This window comes from Rhizophagus irregularis, chromosome 8 (genome assembly GCF_026210795.1).
Source record: "Rhizophagus irregularis chromosome 8, complete sequence".
Classification (NCBI taxonomy): Eukaryota; Fungi; Glomeromycota; class Glomeromycetes; order Glomerales; family Glomeraceae; genus Rhizophagus; species Rhizophagus irregularis.
In genome coordinates, this window is record NC_089436.1 from 2924025 (window position 1) to 2949468 (window position 25444).

Here is a 25444-nt window from a genome sequence, read left to right on the forward strand (position 1 = left end):
GAGCAGCAATTCTATAACTCAACAAACTAGCCTAAAAATAAAAAGAATTAAATCATCTTGTAGTGGCCATTAAGACAGACGAATGATGGTATAGGGAGATCAACCAGCTCAGAATTAACGTTACGCTAGAGAACCATCAAATAATCACGTTTATATATAACTTTAAACTTTCTACTTTCATTGGCTTACTACTTTCGCAAAACAAACATGTATAGATTTCTTATTTTCCCATAGTGTAATCATTTTTTAGAAAATATTTTAACTATTTATTCTTTAATTTAACAGAGTCAGTTATTTTTTGAACGTTCTGAATAATTGCCTTATATAATTTTATTTGTTTTAAATAAAAAGGTTGCTTTCTTTTAACACCATAGAAATTTTAAATTCACAGCCATTTTTAATATGATCCCATCTAATCAAGGTTATATTTAGAAGATAAAAATTATAAACGCGTCCTTCATATCATTCGTTATTTATAAAAAAAAAAATTAAATCAATTATGTGTGTGATTAACAAATTTTAAATTGAAATATTTTTCGTGGGAACATAATTTTTAAAAGTAAAAAAAAAAGGTTCATGGATTATAAATTGTTTATTTTTTTAAACGTTCAAATTTCTTGTCTGATAATATAAATTTATTAAATTTTTTTCCTCTTTTTTATTGAGCTTCGCTTTTTATGTCTTTAAATAACGTAATTGATTTAAATCCCAATACTGACTTCCAATTTCCCAAAAAAATTGAATTTTCATCTTTGATTCCTTTATTAAACAAAAAAAAAAAAGAAAATTTGAGATTCTTATTTTTTTTTAAAAAAAAAATAATGGAAAGCGATCAAAAAACTTCGTGGGTCATTATACATGTACAGTCTCGGGTGAATATTAATTATTTATGATAAACGTAATAAAAATAAACTATACGCGTCTTTTATTATATGTATTCGTTTGCAAAATTGACGCTCATTTAAAAATTTAAACTTAACCATAATGTTTTAATTTTTTTGTGAAAGCTAATCCTACTTCTTGAACTAGTAGCTCTATTGGAAAAAAAGATTTCGCCAAGAAATCAGTGAAGTATGATAATTTCGTGATAAGACGTGATATTTACAAACTGCCATGTTTTACATGTATTTACAAGTAATGCATCGTGATATTACACGTGATACACTTTTTTGTATTATATCAACTTTACCATGGCGACCGGGGTCGCAATTTGTCGCAAATTACATTTTGCCAAAATTTATCTTGTAAAAAATCTTCATTTATATACGAAGAACAAATTCATTTAAATGAAATACGTCATATAAAGGGTTATTTTTGTGCAAGTTATAAAAATAACTTCATTAAACGATATATAAAATTAATTAGTGATATTCAATTGACAAGAACTTTTTCTTATGTTAAAATCGGGTACCATGCTGAAAATTTGTTGTATTGTGAAATTCATTATATCAAAATTCGCTATAAAAATAGTTGATTATTTACTTTTTTACTGTTTCCTGTATTTTTAAAACTTCCTTTATTTAATATACTTTAAATGATTTTCACATTTGATGAGTTAATAAATTATAATTTTGGAACAGTTACACCAACTTAGCTTTTATTTTAATTAACTTAGATCGGTTTATAATATTTATTAATTTATACAAGGATAAAAAAAATATAAAAACTAGCTCCCAACTTAGACTATATAGTAAATATAGTAAGTAGCGAATTCAACCCTTTTATGTTCTTTATAAATGTTTTTCAAAGAGTATGAATGATAGAGAAGTAAATTTTCAATCACAACTAACTTGAAATACTTCACATTCCTTTATATCGAAATTACCTTCAGTTTTTCTAATCGATTTTTCATAAGAAGATTTTGAACAATAATTATAATTATCATCATCATCAAATTCCCATGTAATAAGATCACTTCTACCAAATGATGGACCATAAAAAGAGCAATTACATATAGCATCTTTTTCATCCACTACACGGCTTAAAATATAATTTTCAATTCTATCATTGGTAAAAGAAAATATAAAACTATCTTTAGTAATTCCAAAGCTTTCATCAGATCTCCATTCGATTGGATTATAACCCCCAAGAATTTCGTTACTATCTTCCACTTTAATAATTGTAACTGTACGAGATATATGATCACAAATTTCGTGAAATTTTTTTGATGAATGTCCATCACGGGATGCGCGAAATAATAATTTGAATTCATATGATGAAGTTAACTTATCTGTAATTTCTAATCTATTGATCCACTTTAGGATTAACTCAGCATGTTGAGATGTAATAATTTTTGAATCAACAGTTTTTAACCCAATTTCTTTAGTTATTTGAGATTTTGATTTGTCGATTGGCTTACTATCAGGATTTGAAAGGGTTAAAAAAGCTTTTAATAAATCCGTACATAATTCTTCAGGTAAAATTTCTTTATAAGGAAATACTTTGTCAACAAATTCTTTAGAAGTTAAATTGTAAAATTTAATAAAAGGGATACATTGTTGTAAGGTATTCTTTAAAGTATTAAAATTATCTTTTGAAAAATTTGTGATATCAGAAGGAAGTTCAGGATTTTGAGCAAGTCCCCATTTAAGTACGTTTTCCCAAATTTGAATTTCGCTTATTTGAAGATTATCATTTTGAATAATTGAAATCAAAAGTTTTTCTGGAATTGAAGAGAAATTTAATGATTTAAATATCTTAATTGGCTCTTTAGATACTAAATTAATACAATATTTTTGAAGTTCCGAGAATGAATCATTTTCAAAACTTGTTTGATAAACGAAATTAAAATTATTCTCCATCCAGTTTACTTTGTTTTCGATCAAAAAAAATTGTAAATATAAAACTAATTCCTGAATACTAAGTTCATTAGCGGCAACTAGGACCTTAATTATATCCGAATTATCATAATCATTTAAAGAAAGTTTTCCACCATAAATATACCTAAAATAAAAAAAATATACAGTATATATACATTATTAATAAAATCAATAAAAAAAGAATAACCTAAATATCATTTGTTTTACCTTAAAATTATTTGAAAAATTTCAGGTGAAATATTTGATAATTTGATATGTGTCAAAGTTCCATCATTTTTCTTTTTATTAGTTGACAAAATTCTTCGCAAGTAAGGAGAACGATAATGTAAAATAACCATGTGAGCACGGAAGACCTTTACGTAAGGGTCATTACCAACTTCAATAGTAATATCATAATATTCTTCATCATTTAATATTTCAAGTAAATTTCGTGATAATTTTGGTAAAAGTTTATTATCCTCCATGTTTTATAATTTCGGCGGCGGAAAGAAAAAGAATTATTCTAAATTTGTTAAATGTTCGGCCTTATATATTTGAACGACATTATTTTACGCCACATATACTATAATGATCTAGCATGTTAGTATTGATCGGCGTTGATCGACTTGATCGTAAACAATTATAACGTAATAGAGCATCTGGTATTTTGATAAGAATAATTATATAATTTTCCTGTAAAATTATTAATTACCAATATTAGCTATCACGGTTTTAGTTTTTCTACAATTACAGTAATAACGAAACTTTAAGATATATTATTTAGAGTAAATTTATTCATCGCACGTGCGATGCATCGCCACTTTCCTTTTTTGTAAATTATTTAGGTTGATCAACCTGCTTATACATCGCCACCCCCCTTAAAATGGCAATGATAAACATAAAAATTTGCATCGCACGTGCGATAAATAAATTATTTCTATTATTTATTATTCACGTAAAAATTTGAATAAAGGTATAAAAAATAAATCTAAAAAAGAAATTAGATAAGAATTCATAGAAATTCTTAAATCCAACATTAAAAAAAATCTTTAAAATAAAATCTTTAAAATATAATTTGTTGAATTAATTATTCGTCGTTTAACGGTCATTCTTGATTAAATTCAGTTATTAATACGAAACAACAAGGATTGGGATGAAAGATAAAAGGAAGAATAATTTTGAATTTGATTATTTATTTCTTGACGGATTTAATTAGAAAGTTGTAATAATAACTTTTTGGACCAATGAACAATTGAACAATTGGACGATTGAACTATTCATATATAACAATTTAGTTTGAAGATTTAGAAGAATCAAAAATAATCAATTTAAGCTTGAAATAAAATTGTTGGATTAATAATATTAATGAATTAACTCAAAAAGTACCGGGACTATAAGCATCTTGGAATAGACTATCTCCAATTAGTCCAAGTCCAATAGTCCAAATTTTTCAATTGGACTCTCATATAGGGATTGGAATCGATTCCCAGTATTAGAATCGATTCTAAAATCGATTAATCGCGATTAATCGTTTCGCAAATACCGATTTTTTTTTATACTATTTATAATAGGTGTGTTTAAACACATATCACGTGATTACAAAAAATTACAGTGATCGACGAACAAATTTCCTTTTTTGGAAATTTGTACAACCTTGTGCGATAGCAACCTGAATTTTATTGGGAGATAAAATTTCCTTTTTAGGAAGTTTGTGTTCCGTCACGTGATTCGCGGGCGGAATTATGAATTTGGCCAAAATTAACTATTATGAACAAATAATAATTTACGGTCAAATTAACGAAACTGCGCCACAATAAGTAGATTCGATTTTTATTCGAGATTCGATTTAAAATCGATTCTTATCGATTTTCGATAGTTTCGATTTTAATCGAATCTTTTCCGATCCCTACTCTCATAACTGGTTTAAAGTAAACTATTATGTGCCGTGTCATGGTAATTGGAATTGTAAAATTCTCGACTTTAAAATAATTTTTAATTTAAACGTAACAAATGATAAAAGGACAGATAAATTATAATTTTGATCGTTTAAATAATTCAATATGTTGAGAAAAAAATATCTTTTTTTTATAGACTATTTAAATTAACTACAATTATCTCGTGGACTTTTCATTATATCGGGCGTTCACTGTTGATAAAGATTAGATAAATAATATCATATTATTTAAATTGTGATTATATGAATAGAAATGAGACAAAGAACACACATGCCTGATTAACCGCTAAAGGAATGTGGCTTTGATATTCAAATGAAAATCATGACATAGGACTTTACGCCTTTAGCAGATCATTTTCGTTTTAAATAATCGTAATAATAATTGTACAAAATCTAATCTCATCATTTGAAAATAATATTTAAAGCGGCAGTATTCTCCTTCCTTCTACAAATCGTAGATGTATATAATGTGTGAGTAAAATTGGTCGTTGAATCACTTGAGATTTTGATATGAGTTCTAACTTGCCTAATATTCTCCTATGCGTGCGTAGACTATAAACTAATTAAAATTTATTTATTATTATTTATTATTAGGCTGCTATTGCTGTGGAAGTACTGGCAAAACGTATGGGATAGTTGTCGCTGTATCGCGAGATTTGGTGAAGGCGCCATAAGATATAAAGAAGCTTGTGAAAATTGCAGAAAATGTTACGCTCATTGCAATTGTAGTAAGTAATAATTCTCAAATTTCTCAATTTTATAAGTTATTTTTATTATCATCAAAATCTCAAAGTGATTCAATGACCTGAATTATGGCACATTAAAAACTATTATAACGTATACGGTAACGTAATTTTATCGCTACTTTTGAATTTAAAATACTTTTTTTAAGGTTGAACTAATTTGTTGGTTTATAACGTTAATGAATGAAATTATTGGAACTTGTCTACACAATGTCAAAAAATATACATTAATCCATTATAAATTTATAGTCAAAATATTGTAGAAGCGAATTTAAAAATTAATATAATTAATAGTCCGGTCGTTCGGAATACTGCTACAATCAAAAGTAGTATACTAACTTGGTTATTAAAATCTTGAGTCACTTTTACTTACGCCAAAATAAACATTGTCTGATTAAGTGATTTAAATATGAATTTTATAGATTTATAAATTATTATATTTTTTATAAATAAAAGGAACATCATAATACGTAAATTTAATTATTACGGTTTTCAAATTAGTGGATACGAATAAATTTTATAATCTCGTGGAAATAAGAAAATTCTCTTGTATTTTTTTTTTCCTTTTTTAGACGGAGGAGGTACAATTACCACTATCACCTAAAAATCTAATTTTGGGATGAAAAACTCGTTTACTTTATTTAAAGAATATTCACGTTTACATAATATTTACGATATTTCAAAAAATTATGGATTATGAGCGAAGGATAATACCAAATTTTATGTCATGTTATTTCAATGTGTATTATTAGTAAATAGTAATATTAGTTATGAAAATCATAAATATCTTGAACATGTGACAATTATCTTTTTTGTATTTTTTTATACCTTTTTTATGATTTCATTATTTAACGCAGTAAACCAATATTTATACGCAGCAACGAGACACGATGCAGGAGGTTTTAACCAAATTTATTTTAGTCCATAATTTAGTATATAATGTTATGTTGCACAAAGTACAATGGCAATTATATAAGGTCTAACATTTACGCATTTGGATTAATACTTTACTTTTCTTTTCTCTTACGTCAAAAAATTTATAAAAAAAATGGATGACAATAAACTTTTACCAAAATTATCACAAAATTTACTTGAAATTTTAAATGATGAAGAATATTATGATATTACTATTGAAGTTGGTAATGACCCTTATGTAAAGGTCTTTCGTGCACACATGGTCATTTTATATTATCGTTCCTCTTACTTGCGAAGAATTCTATCAACGAATAAAAAGAAAAGTGATGGAACTTTGTCTCATATTAAATTATCAAATATTTTACCAGAAATCTTTCAAATAATTTTAAGGTAATTAATTTTTAAAGAAGGAGCTTAAATAAATTTTTATTTTAATAATATTTAATTTAAGAATATTTCTTTATTTCAGGTATATATACGGTGGAAAACTTTCTTTGAATGAATATGATACTTTAGACTTAATTAAAGTTTTAGTTGCCGCTAGCGTACTTAATCTTCAAGAATTAATCACATATTTACAATTTTATTTGATTGAAAATAAAACAAATTGGATGGAACAAAATTTTAATTTGATATATCAAACAAGTTTTGAGAATGATTCTTTCTTAGAACTTCAAAAATATTGTACTGATTTAATTTCTAAAGGACCAGATAAGATATTTAATTCTTTAAATTTTTCTTCAATCCCAGAAAAACTTTTAGTTACAATTATTCAAAGTGATAATCGTCAAATGAGTGAAATTCAAATTTGGGAAAATGTTCTTAAATGGGGTCTTGCTCAAAATCCTGACCTTCCTTCTGACCTTACAAACTTTTCAAAAGATGATTTCAAAAGTTTAAGGAATACCTTACAACAATGTATTCCTTTTATTAAATTTTATAATTTAACTTCTAAAGAATTTTTAGAAAATGTATTACCTTATGAAAAATTATTTCCCAAAAATTTATATAAAGATTTATTAAAAGCTTTTTTAAGTCTTTCAGATCCTAATAGCAAACCAGTTGATAAATCGGAATATGATATAATTGATGAAAATAAGAGAACTATTGATTCAAAAATTATAACTTATCAACATATTGAATTAATCTCAAAATGGATCGATAGATTAGAAATCACGGACAAGTTGGCTTCTTCGTATGAATTTAAATTATTATTTCGCGCATCTCGTGATGGACATTCACGAGATAAATTTCATGAAATTTGCGATAATAAACCTCGCACAGTAACATGTGTTAAAGTGAAAGACAGTAACGAAATTCTTGGGGGGTATAATCCAAATGTATGGAAATCAGATAAATTAGATAAAAGTTACGACCGTAACGGCACTAATAAAGATAATTTTATATTTTCTTTTAGCAATGATAAAATTGGTAATTATATTTTAAGTCGTGTAACGAATGGGAATTATGCTACAATAAATAATCCTCATTATGGTCCATCATTTGGTGGAGGTGATCTTACTATTTGGGGTTATAATACTTGGAATAAGGAGTATTGTTGTAGTATAAAAACACATTATGAAACATCGATTAGAATTACTGAAGGCTTCTTTGATATAGAAGAATGTGAAGTGTTTCAAATTGTGTAGGAAAATTAATAGCGATGAGTTTTTTTGAATTACTACTACTCATTTTAATTAAAATATAATTATTAATAAAGCTTAGTATTGATATATTTGTTTAATTGATTATATATATTATATATATATTTATTTAATAATCTTGTTAAATTAAGAAGAATAACTTTAGCAATACAGAAACAATAAAAAATAAACTTACCTTTTCCTATTTACCAAATAATCGTATTTAGAATTTAAATAAAGTTGAAAAAAAAGTAAATAAAATATATTCGGGAAAATAAAATCGTCTGAAAAACTTATTCTTTTTTACGGTAAGCAAAATTTTCTCCTTCTATTTTCTTTTTAATTTGCACACCATAATATAAATTTTCGTGATTGAATATTTTCGAAAATTTATTTTGAATACTAAACAAACTAATGAATATCATTTACCATAAAGGATAATCTTGAAATTTTTCTGTATGTCATTCTATTCAATTTTAATTACAGTAATATGAATCGGTTATGAAAGATTAAGTGAGTTTCAATTCCGATGAATAAAATCTGGAAGCCCAAAACATCTTTTTTCTATAGGGTTACGCTGATTTATCAATTATCATTGATGGAGTATTAGAAGAGATCGTTCAAGCACGTCAGTCATATGGATCGTAACATAACCATCTCGTCCAAAAATTTGAAAATATGAAAAAAGAGATCGTTCCTCATATGCATCACCAGGATCCCGGATAGAAATCTTCCAAATAAACTTCGGCTCATTTTCGCATTATTCTTGCCTAATTTATTGTTACACAGTTGGAGACTCCTCAATATTTGAAGGTTTGTGTAATCCACAAGGAGAACATTTTGAATTATCGCTGGAGATCTTTCTTTTGCTTGTTGAATAGTTTTCTTTATTTATTACGACTCTTTGAAGGACAATATGATAATTAAGTAAGCGAAGAGTGCTTGCTCAAACTATAATCGTGATCTTTATTTAAATTGATCGTAATGATTGAGTATCATTAGGCTATCACATTTAGGGAGACACTTGAGAACTCCATTAGAAAAAGTATTTTATATCAAGAGTTAATACGAAATCTAAATACGTGCTACTCATGAGTCTTCCCATTAACTCATTAACTAATTTTACTTAATAAATTTTTTATTATTTAGCTTGAATGTAGAATTATTTGTAATTTAAAACTTTAGCTTAATTTGGAGCTGTTCTAATTGATGTAATTTACTTTCAAATTATAAGTTAACATTAGGTATTCTTATGTCGAACCAAATTTAACATAGCACAAATAGGGAAGTTAGAATTATAGTTTATACTGGCCGGAATTAACCTAATTTTAAATTAAATTGTGTTTAAGAACTTTCTTAAGACTTAAGCGGAATTCTGATGCGAAACTTTTATGTCATTGTTTGAACGAACAACATAATAAATTGGAAACATGAAATTCAAATACTGTACAACCAACTTCCGTCAAATGTATAAGAAATTTTTCTATCTAACTTGTGTTCACTTTTTAATAATAATGTGAGTCTGTGATTCATTCATGTTTGTTTTGGATCCTATAACAAGTAGTATATAATGATGACCAGACCCAATCTAATGTTTAAAGATACGAATATTAAAAACTTTTAAGTATTTTTAATCAATAATTGAAATATTCATTATTTGAATTTACCAAGATAAAATATAAAAATATTTAATAGTCATGACATGGTACAAACAAATAAATAAGAATTGCTTAGCCAGTTAATTAATAGAGTAATTAATTTAAAAATAAGTAATTAATTAATATTGACCTAATAAGTAATAATAAATAATCTTTTTGTACTTTTTACGCTTCAAGAAAATTTTGAGATAATTTTAGTAAAAAATTTATTATTTTCGTATTAAACATTTAAACCCACACCACTATATGACACTCCCTTATTAGTATGACTTGTAAATTAAAATGTTAAAACGAACGTTTTGATCCAAATAACATAAGTAATACTTTTTATTTTATCCCTATTGTCGTTATTCTCATCATCATAATTATTAATTTCTCCTCCTTCAGCAAAAGTTGCTTCAATTGTTTGATAAATTAACATATAACATGTTAAAGTTGTTCAATAATAATATTAAAATTTGTTACAGTAAATACAATATTTTTCGATTTCCAAATGCACCTACAAAAAGATTATTATTATAAAAAGGTTAAACTATAATGTGATTTAACCTTTGTTCAGGATTTTTTTTTTATTTTTTTTGTATGTAGGATAACAATGTTAAGAAAAAGCAATCCAAGAAAATAATCTTTATATATACGTGAACTTTGGATAAACCGATTATACGTCACTTCTTTATTCAATATTCTAAAATAATTTGACACATTTAGTTTTGGTTTACAAAAATTGCGGAATAGAGTATTCTTATATTTTTATTTTATCAACAAAATTTTAAGTATACAACAAAAAAATTTCCAAGTCCCCAGAATACATATAAAAAAAATGAAAAAGAGAGGGCGTGACACGGATCACAAAAGGGTAGAATAAATTGTCATAAATAGTAAATATTGATATTCTACAAGAATTGCAAAAATAGGACTAAACTTCTAAAGTATTAATTTGTTGATTGGTATTATTTTAAAATCATCCTCATGTGACAGTATGGCCTAATAAGAAAGACCTTAAATAAACAGACTATGATTTCGAGCAACAATACAAAAAGAAGTTACAAGTACGTTTGCAGAAATTTTTTAAGTATGTTTGAGACAAGTTTGAGTGGTACGGCACCCAAGAGGTGATTAAATGAAATTTAATCCAGATATCTCTATAAACAATTTTAAGACATTCTTTTTCATAAAGTGTCCGGCGGTATTTCATGAAATATCGGAAAAATGATAAAATGTGCATATTGTCCGGAATTTTTTCACACGAGAAACACAAAAAAAAAATTAGGACATATTTATGACATGGTATTCTGGACAAATAAAACCGGATAAATTCCAGACACAAAATTCTGGACTATACTGGACAAATAAAACGAACAACATATACTGGATAATAAAATCACACAAGAAAACTTCCTGATGAACACAGTGTCCTGAATCTTTCATGTTGTACGTATCAAATGACCGAGACAAATTCTGGACACCATTTTTTTAGGGTATATGGTCGAAGTAAACTAACTTTTATTTTTGGAAATGTGTATGCTATATTCGTGGCAAATGGTTGCTTGTAGGGATAAAAAAAGTGACTTGTATAATTTAAAAGTAAATTTATTAGAAAACTTCAGTTTCTCCTGCTAATTATGAAGTAATTTTGAAAAAGTCAAAATTTACTTACTACTGGGGAGCCAGATTGAATAATAACTTTAATGTTATTAAATGGATAATGAAATAAAGTATTAATTTAAATACCAGCCAATAGATTAATCTTAAGAGAATTTATCAAATAATATAATACAGCAGAATAATAAATCTAATGTAAAAATGATTACTTTTTTTGATTTAAAAGAATATTTAAGTTCTCTTGATCCATTTTCTAAAACATTCTTATACCAATAAATAGCATATTCAATATTCTTGTCAATTCCTTCGCCTTTTTCATATATAAATATGCAAGATTTTTTTGTACATTGAGATTTCCCTATTGCAGCCGTTTAAATGCTTTTACTTTATTAATGTCAGTTCATAAAGATATCCAAGTTTATATTGAGTATCACAACTTTGCAAAAAATCCTAAATTTTGTATTAGAATTTTAATATGAATATAATAATAGTCTATTAAAAGCATAATAAAAAAGCTATTATATAAAATTACAAATATAGGTTTAAAATAGGTCGTAATAAAGGTTTATAAATCGTCTAAAAATATTTTTCTAGATTTTGCAATATGTTTATGCAAATATTATATTACGTTTATATTACTAATGTATGGTTTTATAATTCTACGTTTAGGCTTATGTCTAATATAGGAAAAATTAAGGCTTTTCAGACGAAATAAAGTACATTTATTATATCAAGCTTAATAATCAAAAAGCTCTTTATAACTTTATAAATAATTTTGAATTGTGTAACATGAAAACATGTGATATGTCTGCGCCTGATTTATTCCGTGTTTATTATCGTAGGATAGAAAACAAGTCCTCCATTTTCCCTATTTTATTATTTGTACCTTGTAACGCAAAGGTTATTTAAGTAAATAAATTATTTTATTTTTATATAGGTACTCCGTGAAGTTCCCATCCAAAGATCTTCAAAACACTTGCAATAAATACTCTTTTTTGGTCATGATCTACTCATACGTTTATTGGGTGAAATTTAAATAATCATTAATCATTAATCATTATTGAGTACCTTTGGGTCTTATTTATAGTTAATTAATATAATTTAAAAAAATTTGTAATGCAAAATGAAAATTTTTTTTAATGAATGAATTTATGACAAAAAATCAATAATCCCCAACGACTAATTTAAAAAATTCACAGCCACAGTAAAATTGTTTATTGGGCCACGCAAATTCGATTTTTCGGTTCACGTCACCCGGCCGGGTCACTTTTTCAAATTTCAATAAAAAAAATTTTATATATAAAAATTTTATCACGTGACTACGATATGCAATTTTATTGATGCGTTAAGCTTTATTGAATTATTACAACTAATTAGTTTCAACATTTTTTTGTTTACTTGATTTTACAAATTTCTTTTCTTTTCTTTTTCTCTTTTTATTTTCGTCTGACATACTATCACAGTCTTCACAATATGGAAAATATTCACCATGATTAGTATTGTGTTCTTCACATTCTACACCACAATTAAAGCAAAGGACTTCTTTAAATAATCTACTTGAATAATATGGAATTTCAATAGGACTATTACATGTTAAAGTGTTATTAACTTTAACAATAGAGAATAATTTCTTCATAGAATCATTTGTGTCATTAGAAGCTATGTCATAAAAACTATCACCACATGTATATTGAATTTCGTCTAAAAATCTTGCCAGTTCTTCACTTTCTTGTAAAGCTAACTTTGATTTTGAATAAATTACACGCCATTTATCACATTCCCCACATTGAATAAGAGTGCCTACATTTTTACAACATTGTGCACTAGGTTTAAACCCCATCTCATTATTTGAATTTTTTTTATCTTTTAATGAGGGCCTATATTCTTCTGATGTTTCCTGACCATACAATTCTTCAAAGCTTTTATATTTTTTACCATCCAAAGATGGAATTGGATCAGGAAAGTTATGAACTTTGAGCCAAGTTTCAGAATCACATCTTACGGGTTTACATATATGGCAATCTAACGATCCACACTTTTTAATTTCAAAAAAATAATGTCGTGATCTATAACAATGGTTGTAAAATTCCAAAAATTTAATTTTATTTTGAATACTTCTTTTTGAATTATCTTCCATTGTTAAAAGATTATCAATTGAAAGAAGCGAATTCCATAATGTAGTCATTTCTTCATCAAAGGCTGCTTTAAAAGTACCAAATTGTTCTCCCTTCAATTCAAGTCTCTTAATTAAATTTTCCATTAATTCAAGAGTAGGTTGTAAACTATTTAATAGTTGTTCTTTTAATTGTGGTTCTTCTTCAGCTTTATTTCGGATATCATCCATTGAATTACAATATTTCATAATCTCTTCAAACTCTTCATCCATTTCTGCTCTCATTAATCCTATACACTGTAATCCTAGATTTAAAATAGACATTATACGTTCTACAGGATTTTTCCAGGAATGTCCTGGTGGTGTACGCACTGCTATCAATAAATCTAAATCTGGTGTAATAAATAAAGCAATTAAAGAAAGTTGGACTCTTAAATAATTAACACGATGATCAGGGCCACCATCTGTGTAAATTAATAAAAATGGATTTTGCTGTTTATCATTTGCAAGTAAATTATACAATTCTGAATTATGTCGCATTGGACTAGATGGTTGAAAAATTGGATCTTTTAACCCTGCATAAACTTTACCTTGATAGAAAGAATCTTCTATATTCATTGGTATATCACGAAACATTGTAACACTAGGAATAATTCCACATTTCGTAAAATCATGATTACTAACAACAAAAGACTTATTGCATGAAACTATTACTTGTTTTCCTCTTTCAACGGCAGCAACTGGATAGCCAGGTTCTCCAACCTTACATCTGTGTTTGTCATCCATAAAAACCAACCATGAATAATCCTTAAAAGTAATAGCTAATTCTTTCAGATATAGAAATAATGCTGAAGCATAATGACTGTCAATATGATTACATCGTAATTGTCTACTTTGTACCATAAATTTAGCATCTAATTTCCCAGTATATTTCAAACTTGATAGGTAAGTTGGATTACGTGGCCAAAATTGTAATCTTACCCATTGTTCTGATGGTATCTCTGTATCTGGTGGACATAAATTTGTTACTTGTTGGCGCAAATCACGTATTGAAATGGCTTGTGCTAAATGTTGAATTGTATCATGTCTTCTTTCATCCACCGCCAATATAGTTTCATTTACAGTATTTTCAAAATATTTTTGTGCATAACTCCAAAAAGTGTCAAATTTATTTGTCAAACCTCCATTAAGATGCCTAAGATCTGAAATAAATTCTGGATCACCTAATTCAATCATTATATCAACCCTTTCATCTACTTTTTGAGAAGCTGAATTCTCAGATGCAGAAAAATCACCAAGTAGATCAGAAATAATATGACGAAGTCTTGATTTTTCGCATTTTCATACGTGTAGTTCAAAATTTTCAATTAATTCTTTTTTCATTGCTCAGGTATGAAATATTTTCAATTGGGCTTTTAATTTTGTTCGGATCTTATAGTTTTTGTTAACTATTTCTGTCTCATTAGCATTTGGATTAATCTTCCATATATATACTGCATTTTGTGCCGAACCATGATGGTACTTATACAACCCAACTTTAAATAAAAAAGCCATATTCAATCCTTCAATAAACCTATGCCTTCTCATTCTTTCATTAGGACTAGGGATGCCAATGGTCGGTTCGGTTCGGTTTCGGTTTTAAAACCGCAGTTTTCAGCTGAAACCGAACTGACCGCAAAACTGACCGATAAAACCGAATTGCAAAACCGATCGCAAAATTACTGCAAAATTGAATGAACTAATGTTAGAAAGTGTTAATTATAATTTTATTTGATAATATTCCTTAAAATTATAATTTTTTTTACGATAATAATGTCAATTTTGCGATTTTTTCAGCGGAACGAAAAATCACGTGATCGACGCATAAAAAATTTTCTTATTATTTCAAAAATAAGAATACTATATATATAAATAAACACCAAAATCATAATTTTTAATAGTATTCTCAATATAATAAACATTCTTTTCTTTTGGAATATATGATTAACTGATCGGTTTTTTTGTCGGTTTTTTTATATATAAAACCGACGGTTAACCGGTCGGTCTTGGACTGAAACCGAACCGTTACCGAACCGATAAAAACTGGTTATAATCGGTTATAACCGAACTTTTGGCATCCCTAATTAGGACAAAACTCATTCACATTAACAGGCTCCCAAAATTCTACTTCTTCTAATTTATTAGTTAAAGAACAATATTTATTTATATTTGCTGGATTATGCCAAATATTGGCTGAATAAATTTCCATAGACCCTGCTTCCATTTCGTCAACTATAGGAATTAATGAATTTTTTATTTCCTTACTTCGAATTTGTTGATGTTCTAAATATTCTGAATATTTAGCCAGGATTTCACCAAACTTAGCTAAAGATTCTTTTAGCCAGTTAAACCTACTTTGTTGCATCCAATTTAATTCAACATAATTAAGTATTTTTTTGCTTTGTTGAGTTAATTCTTCATAACTAAATTTTGGTCTTGAGCTTTTATAGTTTTCTGGAAATGATCTTCCAAAAAATTCATAAAAAGTTACAGGAATCTTAAACTTTTGATCCAATGTTTCTACAGAACGACTATCGACGTACCATAGCGCACTTGCCAAATCTGTTATGAATTTTTTTCCAATACTATCTGCAGCATCCTTTCCTTTCCATCCGCCACCATTATTTTTAACCCAATTAGATAAATCTAATCGCAACTTTTCCAATGCATTCCTTGGAGAGTCGTTAAATTCTGGAACAAACAGATCATTTGAACTAGCTTTTAAAATATCAAAAGCACTAATAGGATTAGAAATCCTATGAGATATCATTTCCTGTGATATGAGATAAAAATGTGCATAAATTCCATATTGAAGTGAAGCTTCCCAAGCAATGCATTGTGCTGAAATTTTTTCTCCAACTGATGTTTTTGATGGACTAAACTTCACTTCAAACTCTGCATCCCACCAATCGGGTGATAAATATAAGATCGATATATCTCCAAAAAAATCTTTTATTTTTATTTCTTTTTCAACAGGTAATCCTTCCCAATCTTTCAAAATTACAGATTTGTAACTTACTCGCATATGTATAATAGGCATCTTGGCTTTAAAAAAAAACTTAAGAGTGAAAAAAAAAATTGATTATCTTTAAAGGGGCAATTAATTACGATAATCACATTAAAATTGGCCAATCAGAAGTCATGGTTTTACATATAAAATTTTTTTAATAATAAAATATAAACCCCAGGTCCCCAGGTCGATTTTAAATTTCAATGTTACGTAAACCGAAAAATCGAATTTGTGTGGCCTTATTATTATTTAGGAAATATGAACTACAGTTATTATTATGAAAAAATATACATTTAAGGAATAATTTGGCAAAAATCCTAATTAATAATAACAAATAAAAATAAATAATTGTGTGAAAAAAAAACAAAAAAAATTTTTTTTTTACACATGAATTTTATTTAATCGATAAACCTCCAGTGCAACGACATTATAATTTTATAATTTTTCATTACCTTATTAGGAAAATATTGAGGCTTAATGAGCTGCAGTTATAAGATCTACTTGTAGTACGTTTAAGGAATAACTTCTAATTAACATAAGCCCCAGTGACTAATTAGCAATAACAATATAATTGTTCGTTACCTTCTTAGGAAATATTAAGGCTTAATCACCTTAGACCACAGTTATTACAATATCTTATTATACTCATTTATTCAAATGATGTAAATATGTGTGAGGTAAATTTTTTTTTCAAAACCCCATGAAGTGAACAAGATAATATTTTTTTTGCAAGTTAAAAATTAAATATACATTATGGAGTTGAGCAGCACATTGGGTATTGAAGAATTTGGAAGTTGGCTGTGGAAATGTTTAAGATTTAAAATATATATACGTGTGGTATGAGTATGTTAGTGAGAAAAAAAAGAAAAATAAAAATTTTTACTCTTTAATTACTCTTAAACAAAAAAGAATATGTCCGTGAAAATCTCTATGATGTGTTACATTCACAATTTCACTGAACAGCTTACCCAGAAGTTTACAGTGAAGGAAATGACGGCTGTTGCAAGATTGAATGATGATGATGTGACGAGAGTAAAGGCCTTCATTCTGGTAGATCCAAATATTCCAAAGATTTTACTACCCTATAAAAAAGAAATGTCCGGAAATTGTATCTGAAAATGTCCAGGTGCATCCAAAAATTGTCCGGAAATTGTCCAGATATTGCAGGATTTAGGACAAAAATCAATTTTCTGAATGTTTGATTGTCCGGAATTTGCCTAGAGAAATGTCCAGAATTTTTGATCATCCGGAATTTGTCCTAAAAAATGTCTGAATATCCGGAATTCGCCCAGAAAAAATGTCCTGAATTTTTTGATGTCCAGAATTCACCCGAAAAAAATGTCCAGAATTTTTATTCCCCTAAAAACCAATCAGTACGCTGGCCAGATGTACTTATTTTGGCCTTTCTTTGATTCAAGCACTTTTCATTTATTATTAGTATTGAGTTTATTTAATTTTCATTTTGTGTTTGATCTAATTATATTTTAATATTATTTAATATTTTATTGTGGGTTTATATTTAAACACACCTGCGTTTGAACGCACCCCCATAGTATAAGTCAAAAATGAAGTTTTAAACTCTTTTACCAAAGGTAAGTAAAGTTGTAGGGGAGACAAAAATACACATATAACGTGAGTTTATTTATAAGTGTATAAGGTATAAATTGCGTTTATTCAAAAAAATCAGAAATTCTCCGTTATCACGTGATAAAATGATCAGCATTTTTATTATATAAAAATTTCAAAACGCAGGCGCGTTCAAATTTTAATCCCTTTTATTTTATGTATTTATAAAAAATTGTATTTCAAAAAAAAATCTTTTTTTACAGTATTTTTTTTTATATTTCATTATTTTCAAATTCATTATTTAATTCTTCTTTATCTATAATATAATAAACCTGATTAATTTTAATAAATCCTACACAGTGATCAATAGCACATACGTCAATAAACTCATGTGGCCCATATCCTGAAAATGATAAAAGTCCTATATTATCCACTTCAACCTCATTTGTCCAATGAATATATGCTAACATATGTGTTTCTTCTTCAAATTCATAAGCTAAATAATATTCTATGTTTCCAAAAAATGCTTTTGATATAAATTCTGGCGTTCTTCTTGGAAAATTAGTCCATTTATCTACTTCCATTATTGCCTATTAATATTATTAAATAAATTTAATAAATAAAAAAATGCCAATGTATTTGTCAAACTGTTTACGAACCATAACTGAATAGTTAATTCTAGCCCAGTCATGATTTCTCCTAATCCATTTTGAACCAATATAAAGATTATCTTTTGTTTGTAATCGTCCATATTTTATTCCTGATGGAGAAAAAGACTACATAATAAATTATTAGATTATTAATAATTTTAATAATAATATTTACAATTAAATAATTTACCTTAAGTGTTTTGTTTGTGACATTATAAAAAACAGAGAAATGATCTTTTATTTTTTTCAATTCTGTTTGACTAAGAGTGTATTTCTTTAATGGAAAATAGAATTTTTCATCTGTATTTTGTTTAGAAAATACATGATGTGAATATTGATTAGGTAGTTGTGGTGGTGGAAAAATATTTGTATAAATTGTATGATAATATTGTAAATGATTAAGTAATTCCCAAATATGAATATTATTAATTAAATTTCTATAAGGATGAAGTCTTGATCGCACTAATGGAAGGAGCATTCCACAAATACGTTCAATTGGGAACTGCCATGTAGCCCAACATGGACCAGTATTTCTGATGCTTTCAGAAATGTGCAAAATATAATGAAAGCATAGTTTCATTGTACTTAAACGTTCTTTTATACCACGGTAATATTCCCTATTAAAAAAGACTTAATGTTAGAGAATTAAACCCTTATTAAAATTTAAAATATAATATTTACATTTCATAATAATTATAAAATAATCGAAATAGTAACTGGATATTATTTAATTCTTCATCAGTTAAAGTTGACTTTTGACATAAACAAACAGCTTTAACAAAGTAAGCCCATCCTTCATAATGCTTTTTTGGCATTCTTCCTTTTAATAATGGTAAAGAATACATGGTTATCCAAGCTGCCCATTCTTCAGCTTTATAACCATTGTGATGATGAATTATATTGCGAGGTGATCTGCCAAGATATGTTGGAATCATTTTCTGAAAACTATTCATCTCATTGCCTATTTCATTCCATTGAGTTTGACTAAGTATATAATCACCATTATTTTGGTTACCATTCTTTGGAAAAAAATTTCCTATCCAAAATTGAAACATATAACCTGCGATATTCTCAAATATCAAATGCATGATGTCAATTGGGAATGAGTCTGGAAAACATGTTGCTTGTAAATCAAACAATATACTGCGTCCTTTTATTCCTAATATATAATAAAAATTAACAAGTATTTTGATATTAATTATTTGCAATATAATTAGTTAGATTTATAATTACCAAATTCTACTTCTAATTTATGTCGTTCTTTATTTGAATTTGCTCTAACCAATTGCTGAATTCGCTCTTTAAACTGTTCATGATTTCGTATAGGTAAATTATCAGGATCATATTGATTATTGCTTTCTTCTCCTATAGGTGCCATTGTTGGAAAATATACATGATTCATATAAATACCACGAATATCACAATATCTACATCCCTTGTATGAATTATGTCCCGTGAGATTCATAAGTTTTGTTACCCCTGGAGTATCCCCAGACCAGGATATAACATGTGCACGTAATAAAAAGGTCTCATTTTTAAATCCATCATAACAACTAATACCATCTGCAAATTATAAAAATAAATAGTATTAATATTCTAATTTACTAAGAATAATAATAAACAAAAATAACATACCTTCTAAATCCTTTAGTTCATTAACTATTGGATACATAAATGAATTGAAAATTTTAGGTTCTTTTGGGCCTGGAATTATTGATGTTATCATAAGATTTTCTTTTTTAACACGATTTTGTGGACATATATTTGCATTAATCATAAGAACAACCCAACAATCGTCTGTTTTTTGACGAAAAATTTGGTATCCATCCACTGCTCCAATTAAAGCTACATCTCTTTCATCATCAAAAAATCCATGCAACAAAAGTTCTTGATATCTTTTACCATCAAATATATCCCCGATTTTAAAATCTTTATTATTATTGTAAGTATAATTTGCACGATATCTCAACTCCTTTGAACGTTCAGGATTTTGATATTGGATTATAAGGCTATCTTTTATTGAAAAATAGGCCATCTGGTATCGTGAAATGCGTTTTTTATTCTCTGATATATTCTGGAATCTCGGCTCTTTGCAATATTCACATTGAATATTATCTTTAAATTGTCCAGTATACGCACAGCATGAGTTAACACACATATCAATCCATATTGGCTTTAAGTTTACAATAGATTTTAGAACTTTTTGAACTTGATACTGACTTATATTACCTCCATTAACTGCCAACATAGTTTGTTGAAAAGCTTCATCTGTCAAATTGCAACGTGACTTGACATTAAATAATCTCAAAGCACAAGCCATTTCATCTGATAATTGTACATCAACTATATTTAAAATAGTTAATAAATCTTGATTATAATAATTAACTATTCAATTATTTGACATAATACTTACTATTTACGTTATTATCAGAAAATTCACTTGAATCAGAAATCTCATCTTCAGATTCAACAGATTCAAAAAATTCATTTACGCGTTCAACAGATTCATCTAAATCCAAAAATTCATTTGTATATTCAACAAATTCATTTGTATCTAAAAACTCATTTACGGATTCAGCAGGTTCACTTGAGTTAAAATCAATACCAGGGTTCGTTAAAAAGTCTTCATTTGTATAAGACATTTCAGCCAGTTCACTCTCAGACCTTTAAACAATATACAGTTAAAATTAGACTGAAAAAATAGCCTTCTCAAAGCAAATAATTTACCTTTTTAAGCTGTTAGCAATAGGAATACCAGTAGTAGGTACTAGACCACTTGAACTTGATGTATCTAAAAATATATCTGAGGAGGCTATATCTAAATTTTGCTCTTTTATTCTATGCCTCCATAAGGTAGTATGGTGAAGAAATTTTCCACCTGCTACTGGACACTCATTTTTACAAGCAGAGCAACTACAAAGTTCCTTAGACATTAGAAATTGTAAAATTAAAACACAAGTACACAATGATAAGTTACATAACGCATTACTTTTTATTATAAATTGATCATGCTGTAGCACCATAACAAACCTTAAATGATATGCATTATCCGATCAGCAGATCATCTTTTTTTATTTTATTTTCACTCTCTAAAAATTTTATAATTTAAAAATATCTATCTATCTTAAAAAAAAAACCATTTACTTATTTAAAAAATGAAATAAAAAAAATTCTTTTTTATATTTAGAGACAACAGAGACAAGGAAACTAGAAATTTGGTAAAAGGCTTCCTTAAACTTTCACATTTCTTTATGAACCGTTGCTAACGTTTTGTTTTATTCTTTAGAATTCGGCTTCTTTGGATGTAGGGTATTGTTTTTATGTAGTTTCTATGAAACTAACTTTAAGAAACGTTTGCTAACGTTCCTTTCTTTTCTTTAGGTTTCTACAGACTATTCAAAACACGTAGCCATGGATTTTCTTTCATTGTTTCTTTGAAATTAGCTTTAAAAAACGTTTACTAACAGTTTTTTTCTTTTTTTGTAGATACCTAAGTAACACTTGCCAATCTAAATACCCAAACTATTAAACACCACAGCTATGTATATCTGACAATGGAACCAATAAAACAACATCAGATAATAAAAAGTAAAAGCAGAACAAGATATAGGAGAAATTAATTGCTATAATAAACGACAACCACAGCAAGGGAGCAACGACTACAGGTCCAGCTAAAGTAGGGATATTATATAAAGTAAGTTTTTCAAAAGTTAAAGTAGAGAGACATCAGGTGATAATATGCATTGAGCGATCGTTAGTATATATATTCACTGGTCGAATGAAAGGATCAGGTAAACTTGGTTAATTTAGTATATACAGTGGCCTGCCAAAAGTGACCGACCACCTAAAAATTAATGACATCAGTTATTTTCATTAATAATTTTTATATTTATTTTAAAATTAGAAATATAAAAACCTATTTTAAAGTATTTTTATACTTAATTAATAATAAAATTATGTATAAATATCTAATTTTAATGTAAAAAAAAAATTAACTTTTTAACCAGAGCAGCTAGAGCAAAATAGATAGCAAAAATCGATTTTTCAACTAAAAATTAGCTTATTTTCAAAAAATCAGAAAGTTTTAATCAGCAGTTCTTGGAAAAATCTGCTTTTAAATCATGAATTTTGGTGAAATTTTATAATTTTTATATGTAGATCATCAATTTTGCCGATTTTTAGGAGGGGATTTCTCAGCAATTACTAATCAAATTTTTCTGATTTTTTGAAAATAAGCTAATTTTTAGTTGAAAAATCGATTTTTGCTATCTATTTTGCTCTAGCTGCTCTGGTTAAAAAGTCAATTTTTTTTTTCACATTAAAATTAGATATTTATACACAATTTTATTATTAATTAAGTATAAAAATACTTTTTAAAATAGGTTTTTATATTTCTAATTTTAAAATAAATATAAAAATTATTAATGAAAATAACTGATTTTATTAATTTTTAGGTGGTCGGTTACTTTTGGCAGGCCACTGTACAGTATATTAAGGACACTTTAAGCATCCCATTATATTTTAATATATTCCTGATGAATTTATTTTTATTGTGTATTTTTTATATAATTAAATAAATAATATTTTTTTAATGTACTTATGGCGCTATTTATTAATCAACTTTTATATTAATACAAAAACATAATTAAGTAAAGGCCACCCATCCAGCCTGCAGATGCGAGCATTAATCAAATCAAATAAATAAGAGTAAGTAAAAATAAAAATAAAATAATAATAAACATAATATTTTAAAAACAATTTCTTACTTCTTCGGTCAGTCTTCTCCTTTGGAATTCGGCTTAAACGGCTTAGGACGTTCGTTTTTCTAGGAAACACCTTCCTGGAACTGGAATTTCGGCTTGAAGGTAAATTAGAGGAGGGATTTCATTCTTTTTGTTTTTTTTTTATTTAATTATTTTTCTAACGTTCCTCTTTATTCTTTTTTGTAGATTTCGGCTTCCGGATATTGGGTAAGTGTGTGGGAGCGCGTTCTTTACGAATTTACTTTGAAGAAACGTACTAACGTTTCTTTTTTAATTCTTTTTTGTAGATTTCGGCTTCCCGGGTTCTTTGGGATATTGGGTAAGTGTGTGGGAGCGCGTTCTTTACGAATTTACTTTGAAGAAACGTACTAACGTTTCTTTTTTTTTATTCTTTTTTGTAGATTTTGGCTTCCCGGTTCTTTGGGATATTGGGTAAGTGTGTGGGAGCGTGTTTTTTTGGAATTTATTTTGAAGAAACGTACTAACGTTTCTTTTTTTATTCTTTTTTGTAGATTTCGGCTTCCCGGGTTCTGGATATTGGGTAAGTGTTGGGTGTGCATTATTTACGAATTTACTTTGAAGAAACGTACTAACGTTTCTTTTTTTATTCTTTTTTGTAGATTTCGGCTTCCCGGGTTCTTTGGGATATTGGGTAAGTGTGTGGGAGCTCGTTCTTTTGGGATTTACTTTGAAGAAACGTACTAACGTTTCTTTTTTTATTCTTTTTTGTAGATTTCGGCTTCCCGGGTTCTTTGGGATATTGGGTAAGTGTGTAGGGTGGTTTATTTACGAATTTACTTTGAAGAAACGTACTAACGTTTCTTTTTTTATTCTTTTTTGTAGATTTTGGCTTTCCGGGTTCTTTTGGATTCTTTTTTTACAGGTATCGGTAAATTGAGCTTCCTGTATCCTGAGACGATAGGATCAGTAAGTTTCGAAATAGTTTATTTTGAAACTTTTTTTTTATTTTGAAGATGCTAACCATTTCTCCTTTTGTCTATTTGTAGGTCTCTTCGATTTTTGGGTCAACTTCTTTCATTTTATTCAGTTCATCCAACATGCAATACAATTAGGGGTAAGTTTCGAAGCTCAACTGAACCTTGAAACTCAAATTTTTTTTATTTCTCTTTTAGAAATGTTAATCAACATTTCTTGTTGCTTTTTTTTTTGTAGGATCCAGAATTGGTTATATGGGGTTTCGAAGGTATATACAGTACCTTCGAATTTTTTATTTTTTTTTTTAATGAAACATTTTTACTAATGGTTTCATTTTTTTCTTTTGTAGGTCCAAGACGCGACTGGATTCCTATTTCGAAGGTATATATATACCTTCGAATTTTACTTTTTTTTTTATTTTTAACGAAAAGTTTTTACTAACATTATCATTTTTTTCTTTTGTAGGTCCAAGATGCCCATTTAGAAACTTTGACTTTAACTTCAGGACTCAGAATCTGGATTCAGAATTTTTTCTTGTGGATTTATTTAACTATGGCTGATTTTATTCTTGTAAGTTTTTAAAGATGGATTTGGGCTTTATTTTCTTTTTTCTTTAGGTGTAGCGAATTTAGCGCTGACTGGAATTTTTTTATTTTAGACTTAACATGGATTTTCTTTGGGTGCGACGAATTTGGAACAATTGGACTTGTTTTTTGGAACAGACTTGAACTTAGTTTCGAATGACCATTCTTCGGCAAGTATGAATTTGGGATAATTTCTTATTTAACATTTCATTAATTTTTTTTTTCTTGATGACATTTTTCAGGTTCCGGCAAGATTTCTTCTTTTTGAAATATGGGAAGTATGATTGTTATGGTTTATGATTGTTATGGTTAATTAGTAGCTTAGAATAGGAACTTTACTATTACTTAATGACTTATTTACGACTCGAAAATAAAATTTTACTATAACTTTAATACAATTATACTATTTAATTACTATCTACATAATATGACTTTAATATGCATTTAATACAATTTGACTATAACTTAAA

General features: G+C 27.4%; 5 protein-coding genes across 5 annotated transcripts; 2 read left to right on the forward strand and 3 right to left on the reverse strand.

Annotated features, from left to right (window-relative positions):
- Positions 1-1557: 1557 nt before the first annotated feature.
- On the reverse strand, positions 1558-3283 carry OCT59_028545 (uncharacterized protein; the record flags this gene model as incomplete). Its single annotated transcript, XM_066147361.1, has 2 exons — positions 1558-2943; positions 3027-3283. The coding sequence occupies 2 exons, from the start codon at positions 3281-3283 to the stop codon at positions 1776-1778; spliced, it is 1425 nt and encodes a 474-aa protein (XP_065994075.1). The 3' UTR covers positions 1558-1775.
- Positions 3284-6543: 3260 nt separating this feature from the next.
- OCT59_028546 (uncharacterized protein) lies at positions 6544-8263 on the forward strand (the record flags this gene model as incomplete). Its single annotated transcript, XM_066147362.1, has 3 exons — positions 6544-6800; positions 6880-7187; positions 7425-8263. 3 exons carry the CDS (start codon positions 6544-6546, stop codon positions 8057-8059), a joined length of 1200 nt encoding a protein of 399 aa, XP_065994076.1. The 3' UTR covers positions 8060-8263.
- Positions 8264-12682: 4419 nt separating this feature from the next.
- Positions 12683-13450, reverse strand: OCT59_028547 (uncharacterized protein; the record flags this gene model as incomplete). Its single annotated transcript, XM_025329797.2, has 1 exon — positions 12683-13450. One exon carries the CDS (start codon positions 13448-13450, stop codon positions 12683-12685), a length of 768 nt encoding a protein of 255 aa, XP_025179965.2.
- Positions 13451-15545: 2095 nt separating this feature from the next.
- Positions 15546-16505, reverse strand: OCT59_028548 (uncharacterized protein; the record flags this gene model as incomplete). Its single annotated transcript, XM_025330309.2, has 1 exon — positions 15546-16505. The coding sequence occupies one exon, from the start codon at positions 16503-16505 to the stop codon at positions 15546-15548; it is 960 nt and encodes a 319-aa protein (XP_025179964.1).
- A 6307-nt stretch (positions 16506-22812) lies between these two features.
- On the forward strand, positions 22813-25054 carry OCT59_028549 (uncharacterized protein; the record flags this gene model as incomplete). The annotated part of the gene is made up of 11 exons (XM_066147363.1): positions 22813-22822; positions 23146-23177; positions 23521-23556; positions 23641-23661; positions 23742-23773; positions 23856-23886; positions 23967-23995; positions 24462-24529; positions 24740-24771; positions 24856-24960; positions 25049-25054. 11 exons carry the CDS (start codon positions 22813-22815, stop codon positions 25052-25054), a joined length of 402 nt encoding a protein of 133 aa, XP_065994077.1.
- Positions 25055-25444: the final 390 nt, after the last annotated feature.